Raw genomic sequence first — 12,760 nt, 5'->3', positions numbered from 1 at the left:
ATTAATTAATTATATTTTTTATTTTTAATTGTTAAATTTCAAAACTATTCTATTCGTAGAGGCATTATTTGTTGCATGATTTGTTCTTTCTTATGAATAGAACCTAATCTAGGAACGTAATGCTGAGAAAGTCATGCTAATGTTACTCCACTAGTCGCACGGGCGAGAACCAATATTTATTGGCGAGAACCATATTTTTCTGAATAAGTTGTAATTTAACGTCAAATTTTCCAGACGAAAGTGACTATTATAGTTTTAATAGAAACTTGTTATATTTACATAAAGAGGTTTTCGAACAGAAGTGAAACAACAACAAAAATTTATTTTTTAAATTATTTTAATTAATTGAATTTTTGGCTGACCATACAGCTGTTTCGAGTATTGCCAAATACCCTTCATCAGTGGTCTTGGAAATAATTCTTGTATTTAATTATTCGTAAATAATTATTTTTGAGACTGCAAGTACCAGGAATCGAACTCGGGTCCTGCCAAATGTGAAGCATCAGAATTCAGCGCACCTTAAAATAAATAATATATATCTATTTAATCAATATTAAACAGTAACAAATACATCTAACAGAGTTAAAGGAATTTATGATTATGCTTCAAAAGTAGTTCTTGTCAACTTTTTTCTTTGGTACTTGATTTTAATAACTTTTTCATCAATTCATATTAGAAAAATATAAATAATTTGAGAAAAAACTGTGTAACATTGTACTACTTCTTAGTATTTTTACATATGTATTGAAAAATATATGAATTGATTACATATGTTATGTTATACAATTTGCGAAAGAAGATTTGTTTTTTGTATGTAGAATATTTTCGTTAATTTTGCAAAATCGTGCTACTCATGTTCTACAATTTAAACACCAAAATATTATAGAATATATATGTTCTCGAAAGAATACCGTACAACATTGTATTGTTCTATCAATTTTCATAATTCATTAAATATTAATATTAACTATATACTCAATATTTAACAGAAACAAATACCTCTAACAGAGTTAAAGGAATTTATGATTGTGCTCCAGAAGTACTTTTTGTCAGCTTTTTTATTTGGTAATTGATTTCAATATCTTTTTCATCAATTCATATAAGAAAAATATAAATAATTTAAAAACTTATCGTGAAACATTGTACTACTTCTTAGTATTTTTAAAAATGTATATTGAAAAATATATGAAATGATTGCAGATGTTATACAGTTTGCGAAAAAAGATTTGTTTTTTGTATGTAGAATATTTTTGTTAATTTTGCAAAACTGTGCTACTCATGTTCTACAATTTAAATACCAAAATATTATAGAATATACATGTTTCTCAAAAAATACCGTACAACATTGTGTTGTTTTATCAAACTACATAATTCATAAAATATTAATATTATCTATTTAATCAATATTAAACAGTAACAAATACATCTAACAGAGTTAAAGGAATTTATGATTATGCTTCAAAAGTAGTTCTTGTCAACTTTTTTATTTGGTACTTGATTTTAATAACTTTTTCATCAATTCATATTGGGAAAATATAAATATTTTGAAAAATTACCCTGTAACATTGTACTACTGCTTAGTATTTTTACATATGTATTGAAAAATATATGAATTGATTGCATATGTTATACAGTTTGCGAGAGAAGATTTGTTTTTTGTATGTAGAATATTTTGCAAAATTGTGCTACTCATGTTCTACAATTTAAATACCAAAATATTATAGAAGATATATGTTTTTCAAAAAATACCATACAACATTGTGTTGTTTTATCAAATTTCATAATTCATTAAATATTAATATTATCTACAAACTAAATATATAAGAGTAACAAATACTTCTAACAGAGTTAAAGGAATTTATGATTATGCTTCAAAGGTAGTTTTTGTCAACTTTTTTATTTGGTTCGTGATTTTAATAACTCTTTCATCAATTCATATTAGAAAAATATAAATATTTTGAAAAATTACCGTGAAACATTGTACTACTGCTTAGTATTTTTACATATCTATTGAAAAATATATGAAATGATTGCATATGTTATACAGTTTGGGATAGAAGATTTGTTTTTTGTATGTAGAATATTTTGCAAAATTGTGTTACTCAAGTTCTACAATTTAAAGACCAAAATATTATAGAATAGATAGGTTTATCAAAAAATACCATACAACATTGTGTTGTTTTATCAAACTACATAATTCATAAAATATTAATATTATCTATTTAATCAATATTAAACAGTAACAAATACATCTAATAGAGTTAAAGGAATTTATGATTAAGCTTCAAAAGTAGTTTTTGTCAACTTTTTTCTTTGGTACTTGATTTTAATAACTTTTTCATCAATTCATATTAGAAAAATATAAATAATTTGAGAAACAACTGTGTAACATTGTACTACTTCTTAGTATTTTTATATATGTGTTGAAAAATATATGAATTGATTACATATGTTATGTTATACAATTTGCGAAAGAAGATTTGTTTTTTGTATGTAGAATATTTTTGTTAATTTTGCAAAATCGTGCTACTCATGTTCTACAATTTAAATACCAAAATATTATAGAATATATATGTTCTTGAAAGAATACCGTACAACATTGTATTGTTCTATCAATTTTCATAATTCATTAAATATTAATATTAACTATATATTCAATATTTAACATAGAAAAGGATTAATATCGACAATTTCAAGTCCCCGATATAAAAACATTGCTAACTAGTTTTTTATTTGTAACTAGGCGCAATTGAATATACAAAAAAAAATGCTACATAAACGACAAACTCGGAAGAAGTAACAAAAAGCCAGTGAGAACATACTCGCAAAAAGTCTTAAGCATGAATATAACTTAAACATAATTTACATAAACGAGCCACTGGTATTAATTGGGCTGCCTCATTTTACAACAATCATAAATTATTTGAGAAACATGTACTTTTTTTAATTTAATTCAGTTAATATTTAAAACTTCTTTAGTAATTAGTAATTTCGTTTTAAAAAAATTTTGTGATTGTGATTTCAAACTAAAATTTTTCAATATCTATGAACAAAAATTCAAATGAAATGTTTTTTATTTAATTTTTTATAAAATTTTTCTACTTAAAAAAACCCAAATAAATCTAACAACAATGAATGCGCATACACCCACCGTCATCAAAAGATTTTTCCCTACTGATCATTTAGAAATGCACGTAAACTAATAAATTACATTATTCACTACACGTGAATACGTGCACATTGTTACACATTAACAGATTTTTCAGCACAATGTTTCATTCACCACTTGAACGCTGCCGTATAAAAGAAAAAAATTGTATTAGCCTCGATCTTTGTCATTAATTTCGCATCAAAACGGTATTTAATGATTATTATTCAAAATTTTTTAGAAATATGTCATATCTCCTAAAATATATACGTCTTCTTCTTCCAAGTATTTCTTCAAGCACCTTTCTCGCACACATCAGCGAAGCCGCTGGATGTTTATTTGCTTAATTATGTCAATGTCATGATAAAGCTCGTACAACTCGTGGTTCATTCATATGCGGTAGTCGTCGCCAACTCGTAGAGGACCAAAGATCTTACGAAGGACTTTTCTCTCGAATACTCCCAGTGCTGCTTCATCATTTTGTGATAATGTCCATGTTTTTACATCATTAAAAGGCACAGGAAAGATAAACCACCTATAGAGAGTAAGTTTTGTTTGCTTATAGAAGCAACTATTAGCAATAGTGGTTCTTCGTCTAATCTCCAGATTAGACAGGTAGATGAAACCTTTGACAGATTCGAAAGTATAGTCGTCAGCTACTAGCTCGGAATCCGAGCGATATATCGTTTTGCCCTCATTCACCTCTAAGCGCATTCTTGCAAATTGCTTTTTGATAACAGCAAAGACAGTGTAACATCACGCTTTCTACGCCTAATGATGTCAATGATGTAGTCGGTGTAGCAAGAAGCTGAACATATTTGTAAAATATTATACCATTCCGGTGAACGGCAGCGCACGATCACTTCCATGACAAAATTAAAAAATCTCATGATAAGGGATCACCTTATCTGAAGTTCCTCACGATATGTTGATTATAAAAGCTGCGTTATAATAAAGGTGGTAAGCGTTGATATTATGTTCATTGACTTTTTCTAGGATTTGTCGCAGTGTGAATATCTGATCAATGGTGGAGCGACCACGTCGAAAGCCGCACTGAGAAGGCCCAATTAGTGAGTTGGCGTGGATTCATCCAACCGTATTCTCCAGATAAACTTAGACAAGCCTTATCAGCTTATCGCCACCGGCTGCATCTGCCACTTTGTTGTTTTTTAGTCGCTGTACAGCTATATGTACTTTGTTATGGCTAGGTGGTGGAATTTCAGCACCATTATTTTCGATTAAGAACTCCGAGAACATTTCTTTAAAGGCGAAATTAATGTTATCATCGCCAAATAGTGTTTTAAAGAAATGTTCCTTTCATACTTTTAATACACTCTGTGCATTTGTTACAAGATTACCATTTTTAAATTTATCATTTCCTTAATTACTTCAATTATTTAAATTGTTTTAATTATTTTCAAATTACCTATAACAATATATTTTTAACGTCTTGAATCAGACTATTGATTTTTTGATCAAATTTGCAAGCATTAACCCTGTTTCTGCGCTCTTCGATCTCCTCTCGCTCGCTCCCCTCTTGATCTCTTTTCTTCCATCTGAATAGGTGGCTGTCAACCTTCCTTATCTTCCGCAAAGTAAGTACAAAGTAAGAGAGAAATGACTGCATGAGAGTTTCTTACTCTTATGTAGAGTGTAAATTATAAGCGTTTTTATAATTGGGTTTTATGATCTTTATTTCAATTTCTTTAACACAATGTAAATTATAAACGTTTTTATAATTGGGTTTTGATTTCATTTAATTTATACAATTGAATTTATACAATTTCGGTTATTGATTGTTTAATCACTTTTTTATGTGTACCCGTGTGTTGACACGTTCGCGATCGAAAAACAAGAGACAGAATCAAACCAACGGAGTTTACTTGCAGCCCAAAAAATATAACAAATAATTGCTCATCTCGAGCGCAAAAACAAAACGCAATAAAAACAAGACTTAGAACCGTTGGTTTGATTACATCTTATACAGGGTTAGTTAGATAAATTAATTAACCATATATATTAACCATATAAAATATTATATATGAATTATATAATATATTAATTATAATAATTTAATTATACAATATATGATTTAAAATAGATTAAAATATAATAAAATATAATATATAAATCATATAACACATCAATTATAATAATTCTACAGAATCCTACAATATTAACAATTTGACTTTAACTGCTCTAACATAGAGGTTAAAATGGTAAAATGGTAAAAGTACCTAAAGTAAAAATAAAGGAAAGGTGAAGTAAAAAATAATATTTAGAAATGGATAAGTGTGTAATTGAAGATTTGATTCAAACACCTTTTTTAAACGATCTGCTGAAGAAAAGGTTTTAATTCATAAAATGAATAGAATAAGTCCAGATACGAAGAATTTGGTAACTGATGTAAAAATGTCGAAATCTCTGGTAAGTCGCCGTTGCTGAAGAAACTAATACTTTAAAAAGACGTTATTGAAGACTCTTACCAGAGAAGTAGACGAATGGGAAATTCCAGAGTTCGGAATGTGGTGCACAAAATCGCACACTGCACTGTGCGAGTGGAAATTATTTTTAAAATATGCACACGCACATTTGTGGTGTTAAGAAAAAAAATGCACGCACTCAAATTTGTTGTGCGATTTTAAATTTCACATCGCACAAAGCGATGATTGTGCACACAGATTCGTGCACACACATTTGTGCTGTGTGACTGATTTTTAAAAATGTGCACAATCAGATGTGCGAGAAAATTTTATGCTCGCACCGCACTGTGCGACAAAAAATTCTCTTTGCACACGAGTGTGCTGCTCATATTACGTTTGCACAAATGTGCACAAATGTGCGACTGCACAAACGTGCACAAATGTGCACAAATGTGCGATGCACAAACGTGCACAAATGTGCGATTTTGCGCTTGCACCCAAGGGTGGAAAAATTACAGGAACTTCACAATTTTGTTTGAAATAGAAAATATTATTTTGTTGCAAATTTTGAAAAAATTGATATTTGCGTTCGTTGGGATCGTAATTTATGTTAAAAATTGCATAAATTAACAAATATTTAAAATAATTATTTTTGTTAATTAATGTAAACTAAAAATTATAACTGTCTTAACCTTATTTGTATTTTAACTTAAAATATTAGTTTTTTGTATATTACTTTGTGCATTTTTAAATGCAAATATAGTAAGTGAACTTAAAGTATTTGTTTGGAAAGTTTTGCACCAGTTTAAAAAAAATAAAAACATATTTTAGGAAGATTTTTTTATGCCCAAAAAATATGAAAGATTACGAAAGATTAGGAAAATATTTTTTTTTGAACAGGTAGCAGGTATTGGTATTGGTGTATTTGTTTAATAAATTTTGCAACAGTTTAAAAAAGATAATACGGGAGGGCCACAAATAGATATTTTTCTTCTCCAGAAATATGTATTCACTTAGGTAGAGTTTCTAACATTCATTAAAAAACGCGAAAGATTAGGAAAATATTTTCTTGAACAGGTAGCAGGATTTTAGCGCCCTTTCTACTGTGCTAAGTAAGCAGAGATATAATTTAAGTGAAAAAAATATTTCAGCAATGTTATTAATAAGATTAAATGAAAATTTATTTCAAAAAATATGTAATAAAAATTATATATTTTATAATAAGAAATTAAGATATTAAATTATTAAATTATTTCAATAACTTCGTTAAATTTAAGCTGTAATTAAAGATAAAAAATTAAGTGAAATCTAATAACAAAATTAATTTATGTTGTTGTAAAAAATATTTAATTTGCTTTTTATAACCTTACTAACGAATCTTAGTGTACAACTTACTATTAAATAAAATTTTATGAAGTAGTCCAAAATTGATATATTTAATTTTTTCAAAGTACGATCCGTAGAACCGATCCTCTTTACTTATAACATTTCGAAACAAATACTTTTTCTCTATTAAATTCATGTACCTATTTAATATAACAAAGTTTTCAAGTACATTGTGAAATTAACTTTATTCCCATGTTTTAAATTAATAAACCTTAAAATAATAAGTAATATAAGCAATAAATGTAAATCTAATAATAAATTCAAAATTAAAATATAAATACAAAATTATTTCTTCAATAAAATATTTCGCATTAAGACCAAAATTAATACAAATCAGTTTTCCGTACTATTTTGCTGCGATATTTGTCATAATATTGTGCGCTTTTAAATCATCATTTCACACAAACGTGCAGTAGACATTTCGTCTCCGCACATTTGGGTGCATTTTTATTTTCGAGCCTGCACACAAAATGTGCTTCTCGTATTCTTTTCTGCACACGTTGTGTGCGAGGGCAAGTTGGCTGCCGCACACACAATGTGCTGTGCGAAATAACTTCGGCACAAACACCGAATGCGTGTGCGAGTTTTATTTCACTCCACCACACTCGTGTGAAATGTGCGTTTCGTTTGTGCACACAAGATGTGCACTTAAGATGTGCACAAAAATTTTCGCACACCACATTTGTGGTGTGAAATTTTAGAATCGCACAACATTTGTGCGTGGTGTTTTGCATTTTTGTGCACAGCACAGTGTTTTTCTGAACCCTGGGAAATTCACATATAAGCTATTGATAACGACGGTAAAAATGGATGTTATTAGTCCTCTTGGGGAACCATATCTTTAAAAAAGGCAGCACATCGTTTGCATATCTTGAAGGTAGTGGGGAAATTGCATTTAAAAGGTGCAGAAACACGTTATAGTTGATATCCGTTTTGATCAAATTGTGAACACCCTTCCAAAAAGTTGACGCTTCTCCACTGGCCAAAATGTTAAAAAAATAATTTTTTATTAACAATTTATTTTCGTTACGTTCGAAGTGGGTGGACTTTCCGTTATTTGAAAGTTGTTCTTTGGTTTGAACTTTGTGATTAATTCAATTAAATATTTAGCGTTCAATATTTTTCTTCATTTTTAATAGGCATTTGTGCAATAATTTCTTCCAATTTCGATGTGAAAAAGACATGTTTTTTGTTTTTATTAACGAATTATCGCTAAAAATTTTCTCGAGAGTTCCAAGTTGATGGCCGACCTGGCTTGGAATGGCCATAAAGAAAGTGTTGTTGGAAAAAACTTACGGAGTTTATTTGTAATTTTTGTGATTAACAATTAAGTTTCCTTTTTTATAAGATTTTTTTTATTCGCTGTTCACTTGTGCTATTGTGAATTTTGAATGTAAAATTTGCTTGATTTTGTATCAATTACAATTCATTTTGTAATTATCGTTGTCTCATTCTTGTGTTCCTTGATAATGACATGTAGGTATTCTTTGGTATTATTTGGTATTATTCTTGTTTACTAAATTTGCAGGTTTCATATTTCGTTTGTTTGTTTTATAAACGATATTTTTTAGTAAGAAGTGCAAAGCTTACATAAACAATTATTTCGGAAAGATTAATTAATTATCATAAAATAAAAACATTTCTGTTAGTGAAAAAATGGTTAATTCTTTGTGGTTAAAAAAATTAAAATCATAATTGATAATTACTGTTTCAATTTTATTCAAGAAAACTGCATTTCACATTTGCAATGTTATTGATTAGAAGAAATAATGATTACTACAAAGCCTTCCCGAATTTACTGCATAAAATTACTGAGTGTAACTGTGATGTCGGGTGCAATAAATAAAGCGTACTAAACAGTCACATATACTGCTTTTAATAGATATATTAAACAGGTCGTGCTTTCGAATGAGTTTGTAAAGTTCTTAAATATTCTAATGGAAACTCAAGAAGAGGTTCAGCTCAGCGATGAACCTGATGCATACTTCGAACATCAAATTTTTTATCAACCAATACAACAAAATAGTATCGATAATAGTAAATATGATGATTACAATTCTAAAAAAGCTGCGAAAATAGAAAATAATATTAAAACTAAAGAAGTCATCTCTTCAAGTGAGAAGCAATATCCTCACCATATAGGATTAAAACCAACAAAACTTTCTTGCAAAACAGTAGGACTTAAAAGGTATTAACAATTCTAAATGAACAGACCACTACATAATGCCTACACATCTACATGTATATATTATTACCGAAGTTTCGAAAAGAACTTAACTACAACAAAAATTATTTTTACATTAGGGGAATTCAGGCAACTGATCAGTTGCTTAGTTGATTCAAAAACTTCATATAAAAAAAATTTAGCATTTTCATGTTAATCAGTTGCTTGAACGACCCAAAATGCGTAATCTGATTAGTTTGTTGTGTGTAAATGCCTTGGCAGCACTCGCATCAACAGCAAAAGCGAAACATACGTTAACAGTGAAAATTTTTTACACACAATTCAAACAGCTGAGAGAGATAGCTAATAAATTTCTATGCAAAAGTTCATTTTAAGTTATTATTACGACACTTGGGACTAACGGCACTATTAATCAAATTTGTACTAATCTGAGAATCACCGAAATAGTTGATTCCCTGCTTAGTTTCATTTTTGTGTGCAAATTTTTGTTGTAATCAACTACTAAGCAACTAATCAGTTGCCTGAATATCCCTATTATGTATTTTAATTAATTGAATATTTGGCTGACCAGACTGCTGTTTCGAGTATTGCCAAATACCCAACATCAGTGGTATTGGCTTATATCTTTTATTTAATTATTCGTAAATAATTTTTTGTTTGTAGTCACTTCTGTCATTTATTGCTTAAATGTGAAAAATTAATTTTAATTTGTCGTATCAAGAGGTAACCTTAAAAAAAAAATGTTCGAAAATATTGTGTATCTGATTTAAAGTAGATACCAAAATTTTTTTTATGTTGAGCCTTTTTCTAGTTAGTGCATCTGGGCACCTTACTCTTTGATAGCTAGGTGTTTCTGCAGTGTTCCACACATCCCACTGATTAATTTGTGTATTCCTTATAAGCGTCGTGATTATTCAAGGATTGTTCTAAGATCTGCGTACCGCCCGAAAAATAGATATGATACTGTTGATTCTAACACAGCACAAACTCTCGCGCAGGAAGCTGCCGAGGATTTTGATCAGTCCGACTGGGATACCATATTTATTTTATATTTAAGTATGTGTACAATATTCTATATGTAAAGTAGAGTGTAATACAGCAGTACAGTTGGTTCAAAGGTTTTATATGCATTTTTTCCCGAGTGTCGATTATCCATTCTTATGTTGTAAGGAATACGAGTATCATTTCCTTTAAAGACCCCCTTTTATTTTGAAAAACATTTCAGGAAATTCTGGAATGCATTCTATAATTCCTTTCACTGTAGTTTCAAAAATGTTTCAAATCTATCATTTTTCATGCACCATTTCTTTTTTGTTTTGGTGGGTCATTATCACAAAGAATTTAACACTTCAGTTATAGGTTTTTCTCTTCATTAAATTAATTTAAGTAGGCTCCATCCACTTTTTGAATCACTTGAAATAACAATTAAATTAGAAACTGTTTTAATTTACAGTTCTCAAACACAAATTTCATGCCACGATGGACCATGAATATAACTGTCATTATAATATTTATAACACTAATTAGTTGTTTCTTTACGTTACGTGAGGCAGCCTTGTTGTTAGTTCAAAAAATTTTTCAACAACGTTAGATACATGCGCTATTAAAGATAAGTCCTCAAATCAGCTTATCCTGTTTGGATTTTCCAATCCAAGCAATAATTGATTATATTGCTTACAGAACCTTAATAATATCAAAATGTACCATTATTTATATGCAAGTAAATTTTGGCGCATTACGCTGAAAACGAACAAAAAAAAATACGATTTGAATGGTTCAGGTTCGTTTTCAATGTTAACCTAGCCATTTTCCGTATAATTCTTCGGTGGTTAGATCAGAAGCTGTAACTACATTACTTGTATATAAAATATTGAAATATTTTCATAAACACGTACCTGAATTTTTTAAAGTAAAGGTGATTATAGTATGCAGGTCCTATTACCATCTCAGTGGTTAGCACATGTTAAAATTCATACCTGAGTTGAAAGCAGATTGTTAAGTTTAGTATATTCGATGTCACGTAATTTTAATAATATGATACGCAAGAATGCTTAAGTGGATGTTAAGAATCACTAAAAAAGAGATAAACTTGATTCGACGATTATCGAAATGAAAACATTTGTCAACTATTCAAAATAAGTCTATGTTCTTGATTTAAGAAAAAGATTAAAATAGTTGCAGAAGGCTAAATCTTTTCTTATTTCTTAAAAATGGTTTAACAATGTTGAGCAGTAGTGCTTAGTTTTCGGTTTTTCTTGGACAGATGTTATTAATGTATATTAACCACGTGTATTTCAAAAAAATGATCATCGTCTTATCGGTCGACATTGCAATTTTCGTCTTTTCAATGAACTGGCTGATATCACCCAAATTTAATCTATTTTGAGAAAAACAAATTTGTTGCGTACAAAACAGTCATCAAACGAATATGGGACCTACGTTATACATTTTGAAGTTTTGCGGGAAAGTACTACCGTGATCGACTGATATCCAAATATCCCATAACTAATTTAATTTAATTTTATTATAATTGTTATTAAATTTGTTTATTATTTCCCATAATTTTTTTTGTTATATTTAAAAAGCTGTAGTTTATTATAAGAAAAACCAATAATCTATAAATATAAAGAAAAGATCACAGTAAGAATATAGCAAGCTGAGATGTTAAAATTAATCTGTCTTAAAACATTTTAAACTATTTAAGCAAAAGTGTTCCTATGCAATCGTATACAAAATTAATCAAATAATTAATCAATCATCAATTCACATCAATACTTGTTTGGCATCCATGAATGCGTTATAAAAAATTGTTAAGTGTCGCCAAAGCAGTGTCCCTTTTAAAGGTACAATATAAGTAGATGCTATTCAAAAAAGAACTTATTCGAACTTATTCGTTCCCGCGCTTATTTTTTTTTATTTTCACGCTGGCAACACTATTATACACATTCTGTCAAAGTTTAAAGCATATCGTACGATTAGTTTTTGTTTGGCGTCTAAATGCGTCGAAAAATGGTGTAGGGAACAAGGCCTGGCCATCAATGCCACGAAATCAGACACTATCCTCTTCACGAGGAAGAGAAGTCTGTCAATGGAGCCTTTACAACTTTTTGATAATAACATTCGCATATCAAAGTCGGTGAAGTATCTAGGTGTTGTCCTAGATAATAAACTGACTTGGAATGAACATGTGAATGAAAAGATCAGGAAAGCGAAAAGAGCTCTATTTCAATGTAAGAGAGTGTGCGGAAGACGATGGGGGATATTCCCAAAATCGATGCACTGGATCTATACCATGATAGTCAGACCTATTATAACATATGCGTCAGTTATCTGGTGGTGTAAAGTCACCCAAAAGACAATAAAGACGAAGTTAGATAGAGTCCAGCGACTACCCTGTGTTGGAATAACAGGCGCTATGCGAACTACACCAACACCGGCATTAGAGGCGATGCTAGGCTTGCTTCCGTTGGATTTACATATAAAGAAAACGGCGGCACTGGCAGCAATTCGCATGAACCGGAGCTCCACGTGGAACAACTTCGAAAAATTAGTGGGCCATCGTAAGATTCTTGATCTCGTCCAGGCCGCGGTCAAGGAAACGCAGATGCCATTGGAGAC

General features: G+C 29.7%; 1 protein-coding gene across 1 annotated transcript in view; it reads left to right on the top strand.

Annotated features, from left to right (window-relative positions):
- The first annotated feature begins 8,559 nt into the window (after window positions 1-8,559).
- Window positions 8,560-12,760, top strand: part of LOC119676203 — a 107,410-nt gene continuing 103,209 nt past the window's right edge. The window contains exon 1 of the mRNA XM_038087441.1: window positions 8,560-9,145. Coding sequence (XP_037943369.1) covers window positions 8,895-9,145 — 251 coding nt within the window. The 5' untranslated portion in view covers window positions 8,560-8,894. The remainder of the gene's footprint in view (window positions 9,146-12,760) is intronic.

This window comes from Teleopsis dalmanni, chromosome 1, assembly GCF_002237135.1.
Source record: "Teleopsis dalmanni isolate 2A chromosome 1, ASM223713v2, whole genome shotgun sequence".
Classification (NCBI taxonomy): Eukaryota; Metazoa; Arthropoda; class Insecta; order Diptera; family Diopsidae; genus Teleopsis; species Teleopsis dalmanni.
The sequence above is the reverse complement of the archived record's forward strand: the minus strand, read 5'-3'. Positions and strand labels throughout refer to the sequence as shown.